This window comes from Mastigoproctus giganteus, chromosome 10, assembly GCF_048544385.1.
Source record: "Mastigoproctus giganteus isolate SK-2022 chromosome 10, ASM4854438v1, whole genome shotgun sequence".
Taxonomy (NCBI): Eukaryota; Metazoa; Arthropoda; class Arachnida; order Uropygi; family Thelyphonidae; genus Mastigoproctus; species Mastigoproctus giganteus.
The window spans coordinates 101105835-101128988 of NC_143584.1; the positions used below are offsets into that span (position 1 = coordinate 101105835).

At 35.1% G+C, this 23154-nt stretch overlaps 1 protein-coding gene across 1 annotated transcript in view; it reads right to left on the reverse strand.

Moving 5' to 3' along the window:
- Positions 1 to 23154, reverse strand: part of Eno (alpha-enolase) — a 115145-nt gene that overhangs the window by 35928 nt on the left and 56063 nt on the right. The window contains exons 3-4 of the mRNA XM_090383451.1: positions 22494 to 22648; positions 18234 to 18303 (exon numbers count right to left, since the gene is read on the reverse strand). Coding sequence (XP_090239577.1) covers positions 18234 to 18303; positions 22494 to 22648 — 225 coding nt within the window. The remainder of the gene's footprint in view (positions 1 to 18233; positions 18304 to 22493; positions 22649 to 23154) is intronic.

The window sequence follows — 23154 nt, forward strand, 5'->3', positions numbered from 1 at the left end:
GCCTACGAATCTGTTCATCTGACCACAATATTATGAATAGGGACAGAGGTATGCGTATGCATCCTCTGTTTGAAGCTATCATCCTAAGTACGGATGAACGGTTTTGCTTGACATGTTCCCGAGCTGTTTCCGCTTCCAGTTCAGACCATGCGCTGACTGAACCACGTGTATAAGTATCGTGAGCCTGTTATATAAGGATGTGCTGCAGGAAGTTTTGTTATTGCTGAGGAAGGAAGCCGATGCTTCCGAAAGCTCCAGATTTTTTATCGTTTTTATCGCTTTTAATCCGGTTTATTTTAGTGTATTTTATCGCAAGGATTTCATCATAGTTTTAATGTTTTTTACAATGTACATAATTTAATTTAATATTATAGCAGTTTTTGTAAATATTTTAGTTACAGTAAAATACTTATATTTTCATGGTTGGTGTACGAGTCTATTTATTGCTAAAATACTATTCCATTGAATTTGTCAAGAGATGAATAACATAAGTCAGAATATCGCCACTGGATTAATACTGATGGAATCCATACTGTCGATTCTTGCTCAGATGGACGGTTTCTAGATAGTTTAAGAGTTGGCAGTTACTTAATTTCTACATTACTTTAGAAAGAGTAGAAATAAGTGCAATAACTTGATGGAAGAGATTTGTTGCTCTTTTTAGGAACTGGCTGAATATGAGCAAATTTCCAAGCAGAAGGAAAAACACCTTTGGAATAAGAAAGTGAAAAAAGTGACACAGAAGAGGGGTTTTTTTTTTTTTTGATTTGGTAGTTGTTGGCGCATCGGCTTCTGTGGCCATATTGCACCTCCCAAGGTTTTTGCAGTACTTTGATCCAAGCCCGAGGCGGGAATCGAACCCGCGACCTTTGGGTTGCCGGGCAGGTACTCAGAAGAGGGGTAAATTCAAGAGCACACGCTTTGAGAACAAGTGGGGAAATACCGACAGGACCTGGAGCTTTCTTAGCATCAAGACTGATCAAAATTCTTCTCTCATCCTTTTGACAGAAGACCACAGGAGGCCTGAATGGAGTGTACTAGGAAGGGGGGTGGGGGTAGTTTACCAAGATTTTCCCAGATAAAATATTTCAAACAATTTTTTTGAAAAATTAATCCCAAAAATTTCTTTCACATTGAAAAATCAAAATGTAAGTTGAATCAAGCATTTTATAACTTATCTTACATTTTTCACTAGGCTTCATAAGAGTGGTGGTCGGGGGTGTTCCTAGGGTATGTGGCACCTGGGTACCAATTGAAATATGGCACTCCCTTTAAAAGTTTCTTCGTATGTATATGAAAGTTTCAGGTGCCCCTTGAAACAATGTCTGCTGTGGCTGAACATTTTTGGGAGAAGCAGCATCAAATCTCCCCAGAAGATGTGGTTATTGTGGATTGAGCGCATGGGTTCTGGAACCGTAAATGGCTCGAGAGCCTACGAATCTGTTCATCCAATCACAATATTATGGTCCGAGGTGGTGGTACAGAACCTGAGAGCTATCTCTCAATAGTCATGCTTAAAAATCTGAAATTTTATCAAATTTTTTTCAGTATAATTAAATGCCAGTTCCTGTCAGGTGTGCAATTGTTTTTGCATCTCTTTTCTGGAAAGCAACCACATAGTGCAGGATAAACAGCAAGTAACTAATAATACTTTCAAATTACATGCCTGTCTGAAGTCCAAGGTGAGTGCATTTTTACTCCTATAATATATGAACTACATTTTCCCCTGCTTTATCATTGAAAGGTTTCACTACTTTTGCATAAACGAAGATGGAAAAATGAAATAATAAGTGATAATAAAAAGAGCATTTTTTAAATGACTGAAAAAAGTTATACAAAATAGTAATTCAGCTCATTTGGGGGAGGAGGGGGAGAGAGAGAGAGAGAGAGAGAGAGAGAGAGAGAGAGAGAGAGAGAATGCACATGCTTAATTGATATCAGGATAGTAACCCAAGATCAATATAATATAACCAATTAAGTATTTCATTAAGCATTATATGAAGTAATACAAATACCACAAAATTTTTAAAGAATTCCTTCATAAAAATCAAAACAAACCAGCTCACAAATACAATTAGGCATACTTTTGCAGAAAACAATGGTCCCTTCAATTCTAGAAAAACACACAACATTTAATAGTCAGCTTTAATCAAAACAGTTATGAAAGTTCTAGTGAGGGAAAAATGCACGTGCAGTCTACAACTAGACCTCCATACTGGGATAGCAAATTAAGCAGTCTTAATTTGCTATCCCAGTTATAATATTGCCTTATACACCTAATTCTGTTTTTACACAATAGATACGTTCCTGAAAAATATGTGTAAAAAAAGACATTGTATTTATGGAAGAAAAGAAGATTGGTTCTGGATCTAAAAAATCAGTAAAAATAATTAAAAAAAACACACACAAAAATATTCGTTTTAAGCTTATTATTTTATTTCAACAAAATACACATGTAATAATATGTAATGAAAATGTATTAAAGTAAATTTGTATGCATATGAAATGAAAAAAAATTCTTCATGAACAAAAAAAATCTGTTTTACACATAACAAGATTTTATTCATTTTCACTTTCTGTTAATAAACGGGGCATATGTTTGCATATGACTGGAATATCACTGCTATCACTAGAAATGTTGTGGACATCATCTTCATCCTCTATTAATGAAAATCTTTCTGTGATCTCTTGAGCAAAATCACCAAGAGTCTCCACTGGTGCTCATGTTTCACCAGTTTTATGAACGAATTCAGTTATTAATCGTTGCGTTCGTGTTTTGGTTAGGCCATTATATAATTCTCTATAAGAGGCTGTCAACAACTTCAGTTCACGTTGAAACTTCCCAGCGCGTTCCTCATTAGGGTCATGTTTGACAAAATGATTACCTAATTTTCTGGCCAGTTCCAGACCTTTTATTAAATCTGCATTTAGAACAGGACCATTTTCTTCATTATCACTATGTTCTGCGGGATAAGGAGTCCCAAGGACAACCTCTAATATTTCATCTTCGCTTAGGGCTTTGTCGGTTAACAATTCATCAATATCTTCAAATGATAGATCATCGAATCCATCTCCACCAATTTTGTGTGCCATTGTAATGATGTTGGGAAATTCGGTCGTATTAGGGATGATGGGATCTTTTTGCTTTTTACACATTGTGGCCAAACCGCTTTTCAACACGCATTTAAAAGTTGCTGGTTTTAATTCAGTTAATGCTAATCCAACTTGATTGATACAATCCATAATTGAGAATTTCTTCCACACATCAATGACTGTTAGTGTTTCATCATTCAGTTTGTCCAAAATGTGTTGGAATGTTTGTTTTAAGTAGTATGTTTTAATTGTCGCAATTATACCTTGGTCTAGCGGTTGTATCAAAGATGTAGTATTAGGTGGCAGAAATAAAATTTGTACGTTTGGGTGTTGCAGACAGGATGGCCGGGTGTACTGTCAAGAATCAGAAGAACTTTAAATTCGAGACCTTTCAAATTCATATAACGTCTGACTTCTGGGACGAAACATTTGTTGAACCATTCTGTAAAGATAACAGTGGTCAACCAGGCCTTGCTTGCCATCCAGTGAACAGGCAGTTTATTGATATCTACATCTTTCATTGAACGTGGGTTTAGGGCTCGATTTACTAGCAGTGGTTTCAACATGCGATCTCCTGAAGCGTTGGAGGAAAATAATAAGGTCACACGATCCTTAGCTACCTTAAAACCACCAGCAGTTTTCTGCAATTTGACTACATACGTTCTGTTCGGCATTCGTTTCCAGAAGAAACCACTTTCATCTGCATTCCACACTTGATCAGGAGTGTATCCTCCATCTTCAATAATTTTTGAAAGTTCCTACGGGAATATTTTAGCAGCCAATTCATCTGCAGATGCAGTTTCACCTTTAATTTTTATATTATGAAGAGCATTCCTTTTAAGAAACCCTGTCATCCAACCTGTACTTGCAGAAAATTCATACTTTCTGTTTAACTGAGATGAAATGCTTGGCTCCTTTTCTTTAATCTGTCTGTAAATTCTTAATGCTGTTTGCTTGATGGCATTTCCATCTACAAGTACTCTTTTTTTGTGACTGATCTTCTATCCATATTACCAGAGCCTTTTCCATTTTTTTCCTTGACAGTATTTCTTGTATATGATGATGAATTAACACTTACTTTTGTTCCAGAACATACCGACTTCCTAATTTCAGCTTCATTTTTCTTAATAGTTCTTATGGTAACTTCATGTACAGCAAAATGCTTTCCTATGTAGCTTCTTGTCCAGTTGCAAGGAGATCTAAAATTTGAATTTTAAGTTCCAAAGAAATCGCTTTCCTTTTCATTTTGGTAATAGGCGAATTATTCAACATTATATAAGGGCTAATGAAAAATATCTGTTATAATTAATAAAAAAAAGTTATGAAAAATTTGTAAACTTACAATTTATTGACTATCGGCAAAATTAATAAATTTATATGTGCACAAATTTCACTAAAGATTCTTTCACTTTGAAATAGTGCTTACTACTAAATGTCTTCTGAAGATACAATGCACGAATACTGTAGATGTGCACCAAATTCAATAAAAATGTTGATGATTCAAAGATACCTAGATGTTGGTAAACAAAAGCACTTGTTTCAAAATGCACACACTAGTTGTTATTCAATCTATTGGTGCAAGTAATATAGAAATGATACTAATATGGCACAAATAAAAATTTTTTTCTTGGAATTCAGGCAAAAAAAAAATTCATAGAAATAGTGTTAAATCAAAATGACTCGCGTAAAAAGAGAATGAAATATTTATTTTTAATTTGTATAAAAAAAAAGTTCTTGCAAAAACAGAATTATGTGTACAATAGAATTATAACCATTTCTTTCTACTGGCAAAAAAGTAGTAGTAGTAGTGGCATGTGATGCAAGAAAGGAACTGTATGAGCTTATGCAGCATCAACCAAAAAAAAAAAAAAAAAAAAAACGCACCATTCCCTCCAAATGCCTGTCCAGTTCCTCCTTAAATTTATTTAACCTGTCAACTTCCACAACGACAGATGGAAGTTTGTTCCAGCAATTAACCACCTGCTGGTTAATTGCTGGAAAAAAGGCAAATTTCCGCACATCTATTCTACATCTGTCTTTTCTTAATTTGAATTTATGCCCCCTTAGGTTCGTAATCTAAACAAGTGGAAGGATCCCACCAGAATTCAGCATGCTCAACCCATTCAAGGCCTTATATACCTCAATCAGATCACCGTGCAGGTGCCTAGTCTCCAGCCACTGCAATTTGCAGAACTTAAGCCTCTCCTGGTAAGAGGATCCCTTCATTCCCCTCACCAATCTTGTTGCCCTTCTCTGTACACGCTCAAGTAAATCTACATCCTTCCTAAAATGACGCCTCCAGACCAGTATGCAGTACTCAAGGCGTGGCCTGACCATTGCCTTATACAGAGGGACAATCACCTTCTCCCTGCTAGCAAAATTCCTATATACCATTGACAAAACCCCATGACCTGCTCTGGCAGCCTGTCTGCATTGCTCAGAAAACTTCATATCTGACTGCACAATTACTCCCAGGTCTTTTTTCGTTTTCTACCACCTTAAGTGTAGTACCACACAGTTGGTACGTTTCTCTGGGATTACTTCTACTCATATGCAATACTTTGCATTTGTCAAGGTTAAACTTCAGTTGCCACTTCTTAGCTCATCTGCCCAAATTATCTAGATCCTGTTGCAGTAGCACACTGCCATTAACAACCCTGCCAACCTTTGTATGATCTGCAAACTTCGAAATTAAGCCTCCTTCATCAATATCATTGATAAATATACAAAACAATAGTGGACCTAACACCTGTGGGACTCCACTAATAACATTAGTCCAAGAAGAGCAGCACCCATTGATTACCACCCTCTGTCTTCTCCCACTTAACCATCCTTTTATCCATTGTAGCAACTTACCCTTAAAACAATTCTGCTCCAATTTGTACAATAGTCTTCCATGCGCAACAGTGTCAAAAGCTTTCCTGAAATCTAAATATATGATATCAAAATTATTTTTTGCATCCAGTTCCTTTGTAACCACATCATATCCTATCAAATTTGTCAGACAAGACTTTCCCTTAACAAACCCATGCTGTGTCTGAATTATTGCTGCAGTCTTGTCTAGATGATCCTGCAATGCATCTTTAACCAGTGACTCCATTATTTTACCCGAACAGAAGTTAAACTAACTGGTCTGTGATTACTCATGTCACCCTTCGATCTCCCTTTGTGAACTGGGGATACATTTGCACATCTCCAGTCCATGGGGACCTCCCCTGAATCCAAGGATGCTCTCATAATTATGGCTAAGGGTTTGCTTAGTTGCTTTGCCGCCTCCTTTAATATAACTGGATAGATCCCATCCACCCCCAGGTGTTTTTCTTATGTTTAACTTCAACAATTTCTCCTCCACTTTGCTTTCAGTTATTACAAAATCATTAAGTATCCTGCTACAATTTGATAACCTTTTGCCATTTTCAAACCTTAATAATTCCTCATGTGTGAATGTAGATGCAAAATACTCATTCAGTTTGTTTGCTATCTGAGCAGGATCATCAACAGTCAAACCATCGATGTCAAGTGGACCAATCAGATTCATTCCCTTCCTTTTAAAGTTTATATAAGTAAAGAAATCCTTGCTGTGTTTCTTAGCATCTTTTGCCAAAGATTTCTTGTAATCTGCCTTCGCCTGCCTAACCTTCTTTTACAGACTAGCTTATATCTGCCATAGGCTTCTGAGTCGCTTGATAATTTATATGCATCCCATGCATTTTTCTTCTCTGTTACGAGTGTCATTAGTTCATTAGATAACCATTTAGGCCTAAACCTGGAACAATATTTCTTAATAGGTATGAAATTTTTAGTAGCATACACAATTAATTCCTTGAATGCTTCCTACTTAGAATTTACTGTTGGTAACATTGTCAGTTGATCCCACTGTACAGAATTTAAAAACTGTCGGAGACCACTTTTAAAGAAATTGATTTGGAATGAAGCAAAGCTAATACCAATATAGTAAAACTGGATTAATCCAAACTATCTGCACAGGTTCACAACATGACACCAAGAGAAATTTCATTAGTCACTTTTATTAAGTTTGTAATTTCCATAATTTTCACTTATGATATTAATAACATTTTAGTTTCATGTGTGGCAGAAATTCACAAAATAAGTGGTTAACAATTTAATTATTGTCAATAGGAAAAGAATATTTGTGCTGGAGAAAAATTAATCACATTTTTCACACAATTACAAGATTTTATAATTTAAATTTTTTCCACCATGCCACCCAAGGTACACAAACTATACATTAAAAGAAGCACTCTGTTGAGTATATTCTATAACCAGTGACAAAACACAGACAGACATATCCATATTTTGGGACAATAATTACTCTTTAATCTGGGCAAAAAAGGATGACATCTATTTTCTGTATTATCACTTTCATTGTAGCTATCACAATTTCTATCACCATATACAAATTTTTGCAAGATTTGGTGGGCCAGTGAAAATTCCTAATTACTGAAAACTACATTCTCTGCATAACTTTAATGTTATGTAGAGAAATAAATTTCATACCTACAGATTCAAAAATAAATCTATGGATATGTAATATAAAATATACCAATTTCTTTATATCAAATTTTAATTATTACTTATTTATTGTACTACTAATAAAAATATAGTCAGTAATACAACAAAAAAAAATTACTTATTTACTGTACTAATCACAAAAATACAGTTGGTAATACAACAAAATTATAATTAATGCAATGAATGTGGTTGTAGAGTGCGACTAAGTTTCGTAACAAATTCTCCATCAGGTTTTAAAGTACTAGTTCCAATTCTTAAAAAGTCATGTAAATGAGGGTCAGTTAGATGAGATCATATTTTTGATTTTAAAAATTTCATTTTTGAAAATGTCTGCTCACATATACATGTACTTTTGAAAATTGACGTAACTTTTCTTGCAAAATTTAATTTTTAGATAATCTGACTCAGATAATGTTGAATAAAATTGAATTAGATTTAAATATTGTCTTCAGTGCATCATTCCTAATTACTGATTTTAAATATTTAAAATCAGTAATTAGGAATATTTTTTTTAAATTAGATTGAAGATCTACCAACTCTAATTGTATATTCTAATCAACATTGTTGAGAGGTACGTCAAACAGATTTTGAAAAAGTTCAAACACCTTTGAATTATTTTTAAAATCAGAAAATCTAAAGTTTCCTGCAACAAACTAACGTTTTGAACAAAATTTTCAGTGGAAAAATTACAACTAGGCATATTTTTAGATAAATTATTGCAACATGGAAAATGTGAAAAGTTATTCCGAAATAGTTGATGTTTAAATAACTTCAGTTTTGTTTCAAATGCTTTGACAGTATAATACAATTCATTGACAAGTTTGTCTCGTCCTTGTAGTTTCATATTAAGAAAATTCAGGTGTTCACATATATCTGTTAAAGGCAAGATTCCACAACCATTTGAGATCTGACAGTTCTGGAACAGGTTTCAATTTTTTTGTTCATAAACAGATCTATTTCGATCACAAGTTGAAAAAAAACCGCTTCAACAAGTTATTGCAATTCAACCATCATACTTCAGTGTAGTATGACAAATCACCGTATTGCGCCTCAATAGTTTCAAGAAAATTTTTGAATTACCGATGATTCAGATCAGTCCTGCAAATAAAATTTAAAGTTGATATTAAGAGTTGACATAAATGAATCAACGACCAAAAATTTTCTGCACAGACTGCTGATGAATTATACAATGAAATTGCATTGGTTTTTTTTAATATTTTTACTCTCAAGATATTTATGAAGCTGACCCATGAACCCAATTTTAGTACCGACCATATTTTTAGCACTATCCGTCGTAACTGCTGATAGCAAATCCCATTTCAATTTGAGGCCCTCAATTGCTTCTGACACTCAAAAAGATATATTTTCACCTTTTGTTGTATCTTTCAAGCTTTTTAATGCAACTAGCTCTTCAGTTACTGCAAAATTTTGATTTACATCTCGGATATAAATGAGTAATTGAACTGCATAGCTTGTATTTTCACTCTCATCAATTGCTATTCAAAAATATGCAAATTTGAGAACTTTTTCTAAGAGTTGATTTTGAACATCGGCTCCTAAATCTTCAATTCTTCTCGTTACAGTTGATGAAGATAAACTTACAGATGCAAAATTCTTTACTTTCTCAGGACACTTCTTCTGCAATTGCCAAACAAATTCTCCATCAGTAATAAAAGTCCTTCCTTCTTTTGCAATGATTTGGGAGGCTCAAAAACTAGCTAACTACAGATAAATTTTGATAAATAAAAGTTCTACTCGTCTGTTGTTGACTGATTTCAAATTATATTCCTTGAATACCAACAAGACTTCATTGCAAATAAGACATTAATTGGCCACAGCTCATTAAAAAACACTACACTCAAGCATCAATTTTTTTTTGTTTTTTTCAACATCAACTTTGACATGATTTTTATGGGGTCACTGGAATAAAAAAAAAAAAAAAATACTCGCGAATACTGAAGTAAGCAAGCATTGACGTGTCTTAAAATTTTATGATATTTTAACATACAGGTTATTATTATATTCATATCATTCTAATATGTGAAATTAATAATATAGTTTATTAAGCTGTTTGCCTAAAAAACTACATTATTATATATAAAACTTAGTTTTATATTATAATATAAAACTATATTGTTAATTATAATATAGCTTAATAAGGTGACGTTTTGGGTACCTTACCAATACCCATCATTCAGACTATGCTGTGGAAAGAACAGAAAGAGCTACAAATTTGAATATTTTAGGATATTACAGTTACGATTACCAATAATACAATTTGCAAATTACGATTTTAAAGTTTTAAGTTTTGAATTGCTGTTACAATAGAAAACAGAAAATCTAAGGAGAATTAAATTCATAAAGGAAGAACAAAGATTAAATTCATACCTGCCGACAGCCTCCTCTTGTCAATGCTACCAGAAACTATGTGCATACAGGCTGCCAGCAGTTAACTTATAGCAGAGGGATTAACTCCATTAACCAATAGGATAGTGTCATGTTTTTATTCTGGATCCGGGGTTCTTATATAATAGAAGCCAAGGGTGATTTTTTTCTCCCATACTCTGAATATCAGAGTTCACGTATAGGCTGGTTCAGGATCTTACTGATACCAATCAGACCATGCTACTCGTGCCAGGTTTTATCCTGGATCCAGGAGTCTTGTGTAGTGGAAGCCTAGGGTGACCTTTGCTCCCATACTCTGGACATCAGGGTTGGTGTGCAGGCTGGCAAGGGATTAGGAAATCCTTAATTACTATCTCTAATGTCTATTGCTATTTAATGACAGGGTCAAGATTAACAGATAATTTTAATGATGTTTCAAAGAATAGCTTTGAGTGGAAACAACAGAATTAATATCTAACAAGAAAGACTAAGCTGATGACACAGAGGCATCAACATTATTAATCAACCGACGAATGTTAAAATAATCTATAAAATGTGTTTTTCATAAATTTTATTGTGATCTAATATAAACATTAATTTTTATGATCTAATTGAAATATCTGTAGGCTGTAGTTTGGGAACACCTGCTTTAGAGCATCTGAGTGTTAGAGACGGAAAATTCCAGATTACAGATGAAAAAAATAAAAATAATTTGATTACAGTTGTGGAATTGTTTATATTTTGTGAGTGAATGCAAGTTAATTATACATAATAAACAAAGAACTTGTTTTAAGGTACAGCTCTATACGTTCGGCTGCATGACTATTATAGCAGCAAACACAAAACTCAGCAATCTTTATTATTACAGTTAAAAGATTGAAAAAAAAAAAAAAAAAAAAAAGATTTCATACTTTGATGTGCATTCCCCAAACAATTTTTACTTATTTCTAAATCTGCTAACGTAAAAATATTTTTCTCTGAAGCACATTTATTGTCATCCTCTCACAAATTGAGCATGTACATGCAGACACTTGAAGTTGGGAATTGTTTTGTATTGCGAGCAACTATTACTTTTTCCTGAAGGCTAAACAAAACCGAGTAGATGCACACCCACTCTATGCAATAAAATTCTGTTGCCGTATGCAGTTCTTGGGAAGTGAATAATGTAATGCTTGAAGGTGTCATATGAATATTTAAAGGTGGAAATGATCATTCTCACATCACCCCTGACCATCTGATCTCTATTCTGTCTAGATCTTTCTTCAATTTATTCCGAGTATACACTTTCACAACACCAGATGCAAACCTGTTTTAACAATCAACTACTTGCTCATTGAAGACAAACTTCTCCACAGCTATCCCGCAACCATCCTTCCTCATTTTGAATTTATGCTCTCTCATGTCTGTAGTCTGAACAAGAAGCATTCCATCAGCATCGAGCTTACTCAATCCATTCAAGACCTTAAACACCTCAATCAAATCTCCCTGAAGACAATGTAATTTGCATAAATGAAGTGTTCCTTGGGAAAAAACATCTTTTTTTCCTTCACCAATCTCATGCTCTTTCCATCGGTTTCATATCCTTCTTGAAATGAGACTTCCAGACCTGTATGCATTACTCAAGATGTGTCCTAACTGCTGCCTTAGAGAACAGGATAATTACCTCCTTATCCCTACTCAATTTCTGAATATCATTGACAAAAATCACTTGAGCTGTCTTAGCACAGCACCCTACATTTGGTACATTAATCTGGGATTACCGCTACCCATAAGCATACCTTGAATTTGTTGATGTTAAATGTCAACTGCCATTTCTCAACCCATCTGCCTAATATTTTTAGACCTTTGAGATAATAATAATACAGCACATCCAGTAGAGAGACAATAACTAATTTTTTTATTGTATTGTTATCTCAAACAATGGAATCCAGTATTACAGGCATATTTTCATTTATTTTTAGACCTTGGTGCAGCAACTTACTGTCAATAATCACCCAGCCAACTTTTGTATCATCCTCAGACTTAGACATTAAGCCTAATATACCATCATCAATATCATAAATAGAAAAATAAATAAATAGAAAACAACGATGGGGTCAGCAATGAACCCTGGGATAATCACATTAGTCCACAAAGGGCAGTGTCCATTAATAACTATTCTGTCTTCTACTCAACAATCCTTTTATCCATAGCAGTAATTTGTTCTTAGACCACACTGTTCCAATCTGTACAATAGTCTTATGTGTAAAAGTATCAAACGATTTACTGAAATCCAAGTATACATCATAATTATTTTTTGCACCTGGTATCTTTGTAACTGCATCATAGTACAGTCTGTCCCCGACATACGTAAGAGATACATTCCAGGACTTCTTACGTAAGTCGAGTTTTACGTAACTCGGGAATGACTAATAAAATATTGCCACTATATCCTTGATATGCCAAAATTACAAAAACCAAAATATCCTCAGAAGAATGAAGAAAAATAGTTATATGCCATAACAATTAAAAACTATCTGGGGACAGCAGTGAAGTAGTACCCTTTTCACTTATTCTCTTAGGTGGCACCATACCAGTCAAAATGAAAATTTCTTTAAAGAACTTCACAGGGTTAAGTTACAAGAAATGCTGTCACACTTTACAATATGCAAATGAAGCACACACTAGGTGATGATAGATTCATGAAAAATCACTGAAAATGGTTGGACAACACGAATTTCAACTTCACCACAATAACCCAATGTGTAACAAACATTACATACAAAATGCAAACAAAAGCTCCGAGCCACTTCGCTCTAAAAAAGAAAAGAAAAAAAAAAAAACAGAACTGATTCTACAATCCAAAAAGAAAGGAAGGAAAGGATAGAGGGATGAAGGACTAGAGCGTAATTCTCCAAAGGAATAGCCAAATTAACCATCCTTTTATCTATTGTAGCAACTTACCTTTAATACCATTCTGCTCTAATTTGTACAGTAGTCTCCCATGCGCAACAGTATCAAAAGCTTAGCTGAAATCCAAGTATATGATATCAAAATTATTTTTTGCATCCAGTTCTTCTGTAACCACATCATAATAACCAATCAAATTTGTCAGACAAGACTTTCCCTTAACAAACCCATGCTGTGTCTGAATTATTGTTGCAGTCTTGTCTAGATGATTCTGCAGTGCATCTTTAACCAGTGACTATTATTTTACCCGGAACAGAAGTTAAACTAACTGGTCTGTAATTACTCGTGTCACTCTTCGATACCCCTTTGTGAATTGGGGACACATTTGCACATCTCCAGTCCATGGAGACCTTCCCTGAGTCCAAGGATGCTCTCATAATTATGGCTAAGGGTTTGCTTACTTCCTTTGCCACCTCCTATAATATAACTGGATAGATCCCATCCTCCACTTTGTTCTCAGTTATTACAAAATCATTAAGCACCCTGTTACAATTTGATAACCTTGTGGAATTTTCAAACCTTAACTCCTCATGTGTGAATGTAGATGCAAAACACTCATTCAGTTTGTTTGCTCTCAGAGAAGGATCATCAACAGTCGAACCACCGATATCAAGTGGACCAATCAGATTCATCCCCTTCCTTTTAGAGTTTATATAAGCAAAGAAATCCTTGCTGTTTTTCATAGCATCATTTTGCCAAAGATTTCTCGTAATCTGCCTTTGCCTGCCTAACCTCCTTTGTGACTTGATTAAAGACTAGCTTATATATATCATAGGCTTTGTGTCGCCTGATAATTTATATGCATTCCATGCATTTTTCTTCTCTGCCATGAGTCTCATTAATTCATTTGACAACTATTTAGGTCTAAACCTTGAACAATATTTCTTAATAGGTATGAAACATTTAGTAGCTTCCACTATTAATTCCTTGAATGCTTCCCACTTAGAATTTGCTGTTGGTAACATCATCAGTTGGTTCCACTGTGCAGAATTTAAAATCTGTCTGAGACTATTGTAGTCACCTTTATGGAAGCAAAAACCCCTTCCTTTACCCCTGATGGTAATTATATCTTTAAGTAAATCCCACATCAGTACACAGTGATCACTGCCACCTAATGGTTCCTTTATCTGCAAATTCTTAATACATGAATGATCATTGCTGATAACCAGATCAAGAGTATTACCCTCTTTGGTTGCCTCTCGAACATGCTGCTGCAGAAAACAATCATCCAATAAATCCACAAAAGTCTTACTAGTGTGCGAGTGACCAACCCATAAGTTCCAGTCTATATCTGGGAAGTTAAAATTCCCCATTATAAGACATCCTGATTTACTAGCCCACTATTTCTCTGTACAATTGTTCATTGTACTCATTCGATTTATTAGGCCTATAACACACTCCTACTCTTATTTTTGCTTTCGCAGTGTTTATGTCACACCAAACTGACTCAACAGTGCACTGTTCATCTATATCAACTGGATGCACTTCTTTTGATTTTATGTTTCTCTTAATTAAAAGCATAATACTTCCTCCCTTCCTATCCTGTCTATCCTTTCTGTACACATTGTACTCCCCAAATTCCAGTTCTGCATTCCTTATATCTGTGTGACACCATGTCTCTGATATCCCAACGATATCCGCCTTTGGTATCTTGACCAGCACTTCAAATTCATCAAATTTATTTACTATATTCCTAGCATTGGTGTACATGCAAGTATACATGCACCTATTCTTATTATTAGTTACGCTAACACATCCCATATACCCACCTGTTTCACGATGACTGCCATCAGTCCCTGAAACCCCCAACACCCCTTGCTCCAGGCTGCTGCTTATTCTAATAGAAGTAGCAAGAATCACCTACACTTCTGCATGCAGCTACTTTTAACCTAGTCTGTGACCCCCCCCCTCCAAGCTAGCAGTTTTCCGACCCACCTAACACTGCCTCGATAGCATCAGCAAATATTCTTGCACCCTTTCTATTTAAAGTGTATCCCATCCCTGTAGAAGCAGTCTCTCCTGTTAACAAGCATAGACCAGGCTGAAAAAAAAAAATTTTACCTCTTGAGCCTTGCAGATTTCCTCCAGGGCTGAATTGATTGACAAGGCTCTCATCGTGTACTCCTTCCCCCTATCGTGTCTGGGCGGAATTGTAGACACTGAAATTTAACCCTAATTCACGACTTTTTTGCAACATTGACCTGTACTTGTTAAGTAAATCTGCAGACCTCCTACTCTTAATGTCATTGGTGCCAACGTGTACAACAATATCACCCTTTGTGCCCTTAAAAGATAATATATGCTTTACGTCATCAACCTTTGCCCCTGGCAGACATACTCCAGTTCTCTTTCATCTATCCTTTTTACAATATATTCCCAGTCTCCCTGACAATAGAGTCACCGACAATAACTAACTCCTGTGGGACCATCGCATTCTGCCTTGGAGATTGCCGCTGTGTTGCCTGATGCCCACGAGTGAGCTCTGGCGTTAAGTTGGGCAGCTGAGAGCTTGACGGGGACCCCTCATTAATTTCTTTGGGGCATCTACCCTACACCAAGTTCTCATAGACACCCATCAGAACGCTGAGCTGATGCCTAACTTCTAGACACTCTCTGCACCTGGCACACACAGAGATCCTTGGCTAGATCATGTTCCGTTCCAGAGAGTTCGGCAAACATTTCACAAGTTGCACATTTTTTTAGGCTGTGATAAGTTGGAGAATCGCCCCCCCCCCTCAGTTCTCCCCTGAGCCACAGCACTCCTGCCACTTTGTGCCAGTTGCTTTTCTGCTCTAGTCTCGGGCATGATATTTTAAATTAATAAGATCAATAAATTTAATTAATTAATTGTCAATACTACAGAATCCTTAATGCAGGGATGCGAATTACACTATATAATTTTACGTTAGAGCTACCTAGTTACGACAATTAAAAATTTGAATTCCCTACCACTCTATACAAAAACAATGGCTGCAAGATTCGAACGAAACAACGGTTTTACGTATATTAAGTAGTAATCTACAAAAACTCTTATCTAAATTAAAAATAACCAGCGTATCTAGAACTATATGGCTACTCATAAAGTTCAATATAAAATAACAATTAGGTAAATAAAATGGCAAACTCTTATCGGATTTTGGAGCCTGTAATTCACAGCTGTAATTTTTAAAGAGAGTCAGCACCCTCGCTTTAGTATAACTGGATTTCCGTGTAGATGATTTTCCATAACTTCTTTGAACAGTGTCTCCATTATTCCAGTCCGTAGGAAGCTTTCATAATTATGATCAAGGGTTTGATTACCTCTTTTGCTGCCTCCCTTAATGTAAATGGATAGATCCCATTCACTACAGGTGTTTTTTTAATGTTTAGCCTCAAAAATCTTTTCCATTTCCCTCTCCATTATCAGAAATTCGCATCCCTAAACAATTCCTCACATGTGAATGTAGATGTAAAGTATCTACTGATACCTAGCAGACCAAGATACCACCCATCCTCTCACTCCTAGTGTTTATGTAAATAAAGATGTATTTTATACTTTTCATTGCATTCATTGCCAGAGACCTCTTGTAATATGCCTTAGCTTCTCTATCCTCCTTTGTGATCTGACTGCAGACCAGTCTATATCTACTGTAAATTTCGGTATCACCCTGATAATTTCTATACATCTGTATTTTTCTTCAGTTCCATAAGTCTTATCAGTCCACACGGCATTCATTTAGTTCTAAGCTTAGAACAATGTTAGTCAGTATAAAAAGCACAGTACCTTCTACAATTACTACCCTAAATTGTTTCCCATTTAGAATTCACTATTGGTAACAACAGCTGATCACACTGAACAGATGTTAAAAACTGTGAGACCAATGCAAAGAATTTTCTTTAGTCACCCTGACTAAAGAAAATTCTTGTTTGCATGTGACAGTAGTTACATCTCTAAGTAACTACTGTCACATGCAAACAGTAGTTAGTTACATCTTTAAGTAAATTTCACATCAGTGTGATAACTGCTACCTAGTGGTTCTATTATGTGCATATCTTATTGCATGAAGAGTTGCTGTTGATAATCAGTTCAACAGTATTACCATTCTCTTGTTGCCTCTCTAACATGCTAGTGTAGAAAACATTCATCTAATTAAACCCAGAAACAAGTTAAAATCTCCCATTACAAAAAATTGATTTACCAGCCCACTCTGTTTATACAGCTGTTCATCACACTGAATTGACTGAATGTTATATTGGTCACCTACAATGGATGCATTGCCTTAGATTTTATGTGCTGCTTCTTAACTAGGAGCAGCACTCATCTACCCTTCTGCACACCTTGCATTTCCCATTATTCAATTTCTAAATTCCTTACATATGAGTAACACCATGTCTGCATTTGATGACTTAACTAGCACTTCAAATTTATTTACTATGCTTTGTGCATGTGCTACACACATGCACATATACATTTTTTTTTTATTCTTAGTAACTGACACAGCCCATTTATTTGCTTGTTCATGAGGACCCACATCAGCCATTGAAATCCTTAACACTTTCCTTTCCAGGTTGCTGATGTACCAACAGAAGCAGAGCAAGAATCGTGCATCTGACTGGCTGCTATTAAATTTTGTGTGTATTCCACCCCCCCCCTAACTGGCAAAAATTTTCCAGCTTACCTAACACTGCCTCAAACAGCATCAGCAAATATTAAGTACAGACCATACTGAGAAAAATACTATCCCACAAGCCTAGCAAAGTCTCCACAGGGCCGAACTGAATGACAAAGCTTTCATGATCTCCACCCCCCCTGTATCGTCTCTAGGCTGAATTGCAGAAACTTCCAGTTTCAATCCTACCCTAAATTGCAACTTTTGTCAAACATTGACCTGCAATTGAGTAAATTGTCAGAAGTCCTACTTCTGATATCATTAGTACAAATGTATACAACATCACCTTTTGTGCCCTTAAAGGATGACAGCTAGATGAATGCGACACACTAACAAATTTTTTCATAATGATGTCTGCCTGCAGGGTTACAACAACTTTTTCAAATTAGGCAAGCTGTTAACAAGTTGTCAGGCTGTGAATTTTGTTTTAGGCATACTGCAAATAAGCCCATACTAAAACAAAAAATCCTATAAAGATAGTTTGGAATAGTAGAGTTAAAAAAAAAAAAAACACTATTTCTAATAATAAGATAGAGGATTAACAAGGATATACTGAAGTAATATACAATATAATGATTCAATGTTAATTTAGAAACATATAAATATATAAACTAAGCTACCTACATTTATTTTCTGTTCCATCCATATCTAGCATAAATTGGTCAATTTCAGCTTGCTTAGTGGCATCAAAATTCTGGAATAAAAGGAAAACCCTCAAATTGCAATTCATTAGAAAATGGTTAATTATTTTATTAGCACACTTTTTTTTTTAAAAAAAATAACTGCATTAAAAATGTGCTACTAGTAAAAAATCCAATTCGCTAGTTATTAAAAGGTGTTTACAGATGTTCTTAAATTAGGAGATCTTTAGTGAGAATCATGCTCCTTGTTAGAACAAGATTACCACCTTCGAGTCACGATTCTCCTTGCTTGGATAACTTTTGTTCGCTTAACTTTTGAACAATTTTCTCCTCTGATACAGTTAATAAATCCCACTCTGTTATTACTCCTTTAGAGGAGTTCAGGGTGGCATGGAGATTAACTTTTATTGGGTGTCCTCCAAAGGTTGTGAGCTTTAATAGCTTTGCAGAATGCCAAGGTGGGTAGTCTAGCAAAACATCACCTGAATGGAGCTGCCTCACTGATTTAGTTGAACCTGCAGCAGTCTCCATGCATTTTTGCACAAGGATGATAATTTACTCAGATGCTGGTCTGAAAGAGAATACAAGATGAGGAAAGCTGGTATCTCCTCTCGAGGGGTTGTTTTCAATCTCTTTGGTTGAGAAAAGTCATTTGTCTCTACCCTTGAACTCGTGTGAAAACAAGTTAATCATATTTGATCTTTTTAGCTGGAAGAGTGGACTTCTCCCTGGTTACCGGCCCTGCCAAGGGGAGATAGGAGCAGTGCTGCTAGAGTGACCAAGCAGCATAAAAGTTAGTGTTAGTTCAAAGGGGGGGAAAAAGAAAAGGAAAAAAAAAGTGGTTTTCCTTCCTGAAATTTGCTTACAATTTGTATGACTAAGCTTATCATTGATTAAAGAGAATGTAAAAAAAAAAAAACTTTTCAAATTGAAGAACTGTGGCTCTGAGTAAATGCTCTATTAATCACTCAGAAAGTTGTATGACACTTGGCACTCAGGACCCTTACAAAGTGATTAAACTGGAATAACTACTCTGACATTTTATGCTATTAAGTTGTTGTACAACATGCTAACAATTATTGTTGATTATATGAAAGCTGATTAAAAATTGGCAACAAAGTCAAGCTAAATTTGAGCTTGATTATCACTTACAGCCAATTACATTATTATCGTTCTATTCCTCAGCCTTTCCAGGGATAACTAGTTCTCAACACTGTCACAGTGTTTGCCAAGAAACCACACAACAAACTGCTTCTTTTCCAATGAGATCAAGACAACACATTTCTACGCACTAATTTTGAAGAACACAAATTACGCTACACTGTTTAGTAAGCAACAATTACTATTGATGGTAATAAATCAATTTTCCTGGTATCACAAATGATAACAGAATACTAAGCAAATCTTCAATGCAATAAAATAATGAAAGTAAAACAATCTTTAACCTTTGGGAATTTAATAAGCAAATTAAGTAATATCTTGCTAAGGAATCATTTCACTGCTCTGGTTGGAAAATACTTTAAATTAGACCACCAATTAAGATCCAAAACTTACAGATACACTATGAGGTTTCTTTGCAGATTAAAGTAAAGAACTTTTACTTATATTCCAAAGAAAATCGCCTAACAAATTCTTAATATTTCGATAGAATTAATAATTGCCAAAGTTATTGTGCAGAGAGAGAGAGAGAGAGAGAGAGAGAGAGAGAGAGAGAGAGGGAAAAAACAATTAAGAAATTAAGTTTTTAATATTGAAATCAATGCACAAGGTGACAAATGTTTAACAATTAGTTCTTTGAAATTTAAGGGTTTTTGCATCAAAGTTATGTTTACTGTTGTGCCAGACTAATTTAAGCAATTTGCCATGTGGTGTAACCTTTAAATTTCATTAAATTAAAACATTATTATATATCAGAAGATTATATGGGGTAAATCATAAGTACCTTCATGACATAAAACAACAATATATATTTTAATAGTTCATATCTGGCTAGTCTAACAGAGCAGAAAAAGATAGAAAGGGAAAGATATAGAGCAATAAAAAACTACTGAAATCTATAACAGATACAAGTTGATATGCAATTTTGTTCTTTACTTCTATATAACAAGGTTAGGATGGCAAAGGCAGATGAGAAATTTCTGGCTATGTGAACAAAGAAGGAGGACAATAAATTTCACATAGGCGAATTTTCACATAGAAGAGAAAAAAAATCATTTTACTCATGTGTAACAGGTTTGGGAAAGTCTTAGATAATCAAGCTGATACTGTTCATGAATAGAAGTACTATGAAAGCCCCTTCTTAGTGGGAAGAAGCTGTGTGAGTAAAGCTCAATAATAAGAAATTAGAGATATTGAAATTTCCGAAGCTTATTAGAAAAACTTTTGAGCCTAAAGGCAAGCAAGCAAAGGCTTCTGAGGTTGATGGTATATACCCAGCAATTGAGGAAGGTGGCAAAAGTAGAACAGAACCCTTAAATTAATGTTAATTATGAGGTCATTACTGGACTCAGAAGAAATTCACCTGGACTGAAACAAATGTAGAGTGAAACAAATAACTACTGACTGGTCAGTTTGACTCTGGTAGTAGGGAAAATCATGTCATGAAGCAATGATAATGAGCGCAGTACAGGTTCATATATCAGATAAGAATATTAATTCTGAAGGAAACAGCACGATTGCATAAAGGGAAAATTATGTTCATCAACCTTAGTTATTTTGAGTCACTCATGAGCTTGTAGGAAATAACTGACATTGCTTACTTAGATTTCAACAAAGCACTTCTTCAATTCCCCAAGTAGAGGTTACTGTATAAGCTGCAGCAAGTTTGGATCAAAGGAAAAATCTTCACATGGATGGCTAAAGGCAGAAGGTTATGATTAATCACTATTCTTTAGACGTTGGCATTCCCAAAGATCAGTACTGAGACCGATGTTTCTGAGTTTTTTTTAATGACATTGAAGAATGGACACAGGGCACAATATAAAGATTTTCAGATGTAAACATCTGTAGAGTAGCTAATGATCGCTGCCAGACAAATGTTAATCATCATGTTCATTTAGATATATTTCTGGGATGTTCAGAAAAGTGGCAGCTATCTTTTAATGTAACAAAATGAATGGTCTTGCAGTCAGGGAATAACAACCCCCCCCCCAAATCACCTAGTGGGATTGAACTAAAAATGGTGGAGGAAGAAGAAAGGAATCTGTGAGTATGCACATGTGCACACACAGTTTGCCAAGGAATGCAAAGAAGTGGCCCATGGTATCAATGATTTATTATTAAATCATTTGACTAGAGAAATATGGAAGTCAATCATATTGTACAAGGCAACTGAAGACATAGTACATGTTCAAGTATGCAGACTGTGACTGAAAAATACCAAACTTTGTGAAAGGGTTCAAAGGCTGGCAAGGTACCTAGTGTGATAGGAAAATGGTGCCCGCGGAGGAAAGGCTGTAAATATGTGAGTTAGAGCTTGGTAATTGGGCACCAATACACCACAATGTATAAGAATCTGATAGGAGAAAGCAAAATGAAAGTGAAATTTTCACTGCTATGGATTCTAGAACTAGGGGCTATAAATTCAAATTAGGAGATTGCAGCAAGTTTTCAGCCTAGTGAGTTGTTGATTACCAGAATATGCCTCCATGGATGGTTGGGGATATTCAATGATTATCTGGATAGGTACCTGCATGAGGAGGGTGGCAAGTTTAGTTATTTTGCTGGCTGCAGCAAAAGTTAGCTTTCTTGCACCATATGACACTGTACTAAATTTCCTTTTTTTTCCATAAAAACCCCAAACACAAGAGGTATTATAACCTCTAAGTACTTAGTACCGTGCATGGGTTGGAGGTTGCGAGGATGAAAGAAGATTTGCTGACATTAGACTTGAACTTCTGTAGATTGGTCATATTAGCATCCAACGAAGAGGGCAACATTATCCCAAGAAAATGAGTCATTAATATATACACTCACAAAACTTTTAATTAATATCAATCCTTGAAATAACCACTTTCTTTAATAAGTTGTGATGATAATATAACTTAAATAACAGACAGTTATCCTTATCAACACAATTACTAACATTATTGATAAGTACACAATTTCGTAGTAGTAGAGTCAATGCTGGCTCTTTGATCTATTTTCTTTGTTTAGAAACAAAGAAAATAAACAAAGTAAATTACAGGATTGTAATAGATGGGATTAAGATTTTAAAATGAAAAAGCAATAAGATAAATCCTACCTTTTGCACAAGTGCAGGGGCAATAACTTGGTTGACATTATCTATGGCTTTCTTTACACCTTTACCATGATATGCACCTTTATCTTCATCTCTCATTTCTAATGCTTCATAAATTCCTGTTGAAGCACCACTTGGTACAGCAGCTCTAAATAAGCCTTACCATTAAAAGAAACCAGAGTTACTTTCAGAATTACATTTTTAATTAATTTAAAATTAAAGTAATACAAAACTTTCAGTTAGTACATAATATTACTTATACAAGCAGAGAGTAAGTCACAACTGACACTGAAGTTTTATTTAGCTATACTAACTTGCAAAACATTACGACGTCAGGTTGCTGACTGAATAAATTTTTGTATCCATATTTAAGTATAGGAATGGTAAAATACATCATCAGATGTATATATGATGGGATAATCACCTTATCTCTGCTGACAAAATTTCTATATTATCACTGACAATATGGAGGGTTGATTCAGCCTTTTGATGACGATTTTGACAGTCCTTTAAAACTACGAAATTCCGTGCTGCCACCACCGGTTGTGTTCTATTTGTTTTCCCTGCTCATGGACTGTCACACGGCATCATAACTTCCATTGAAGCAAAGCACTCTGCAAAACTGCCAAGTTGAACTTGTCCCATTCCTCCTGGCACGCTTTCC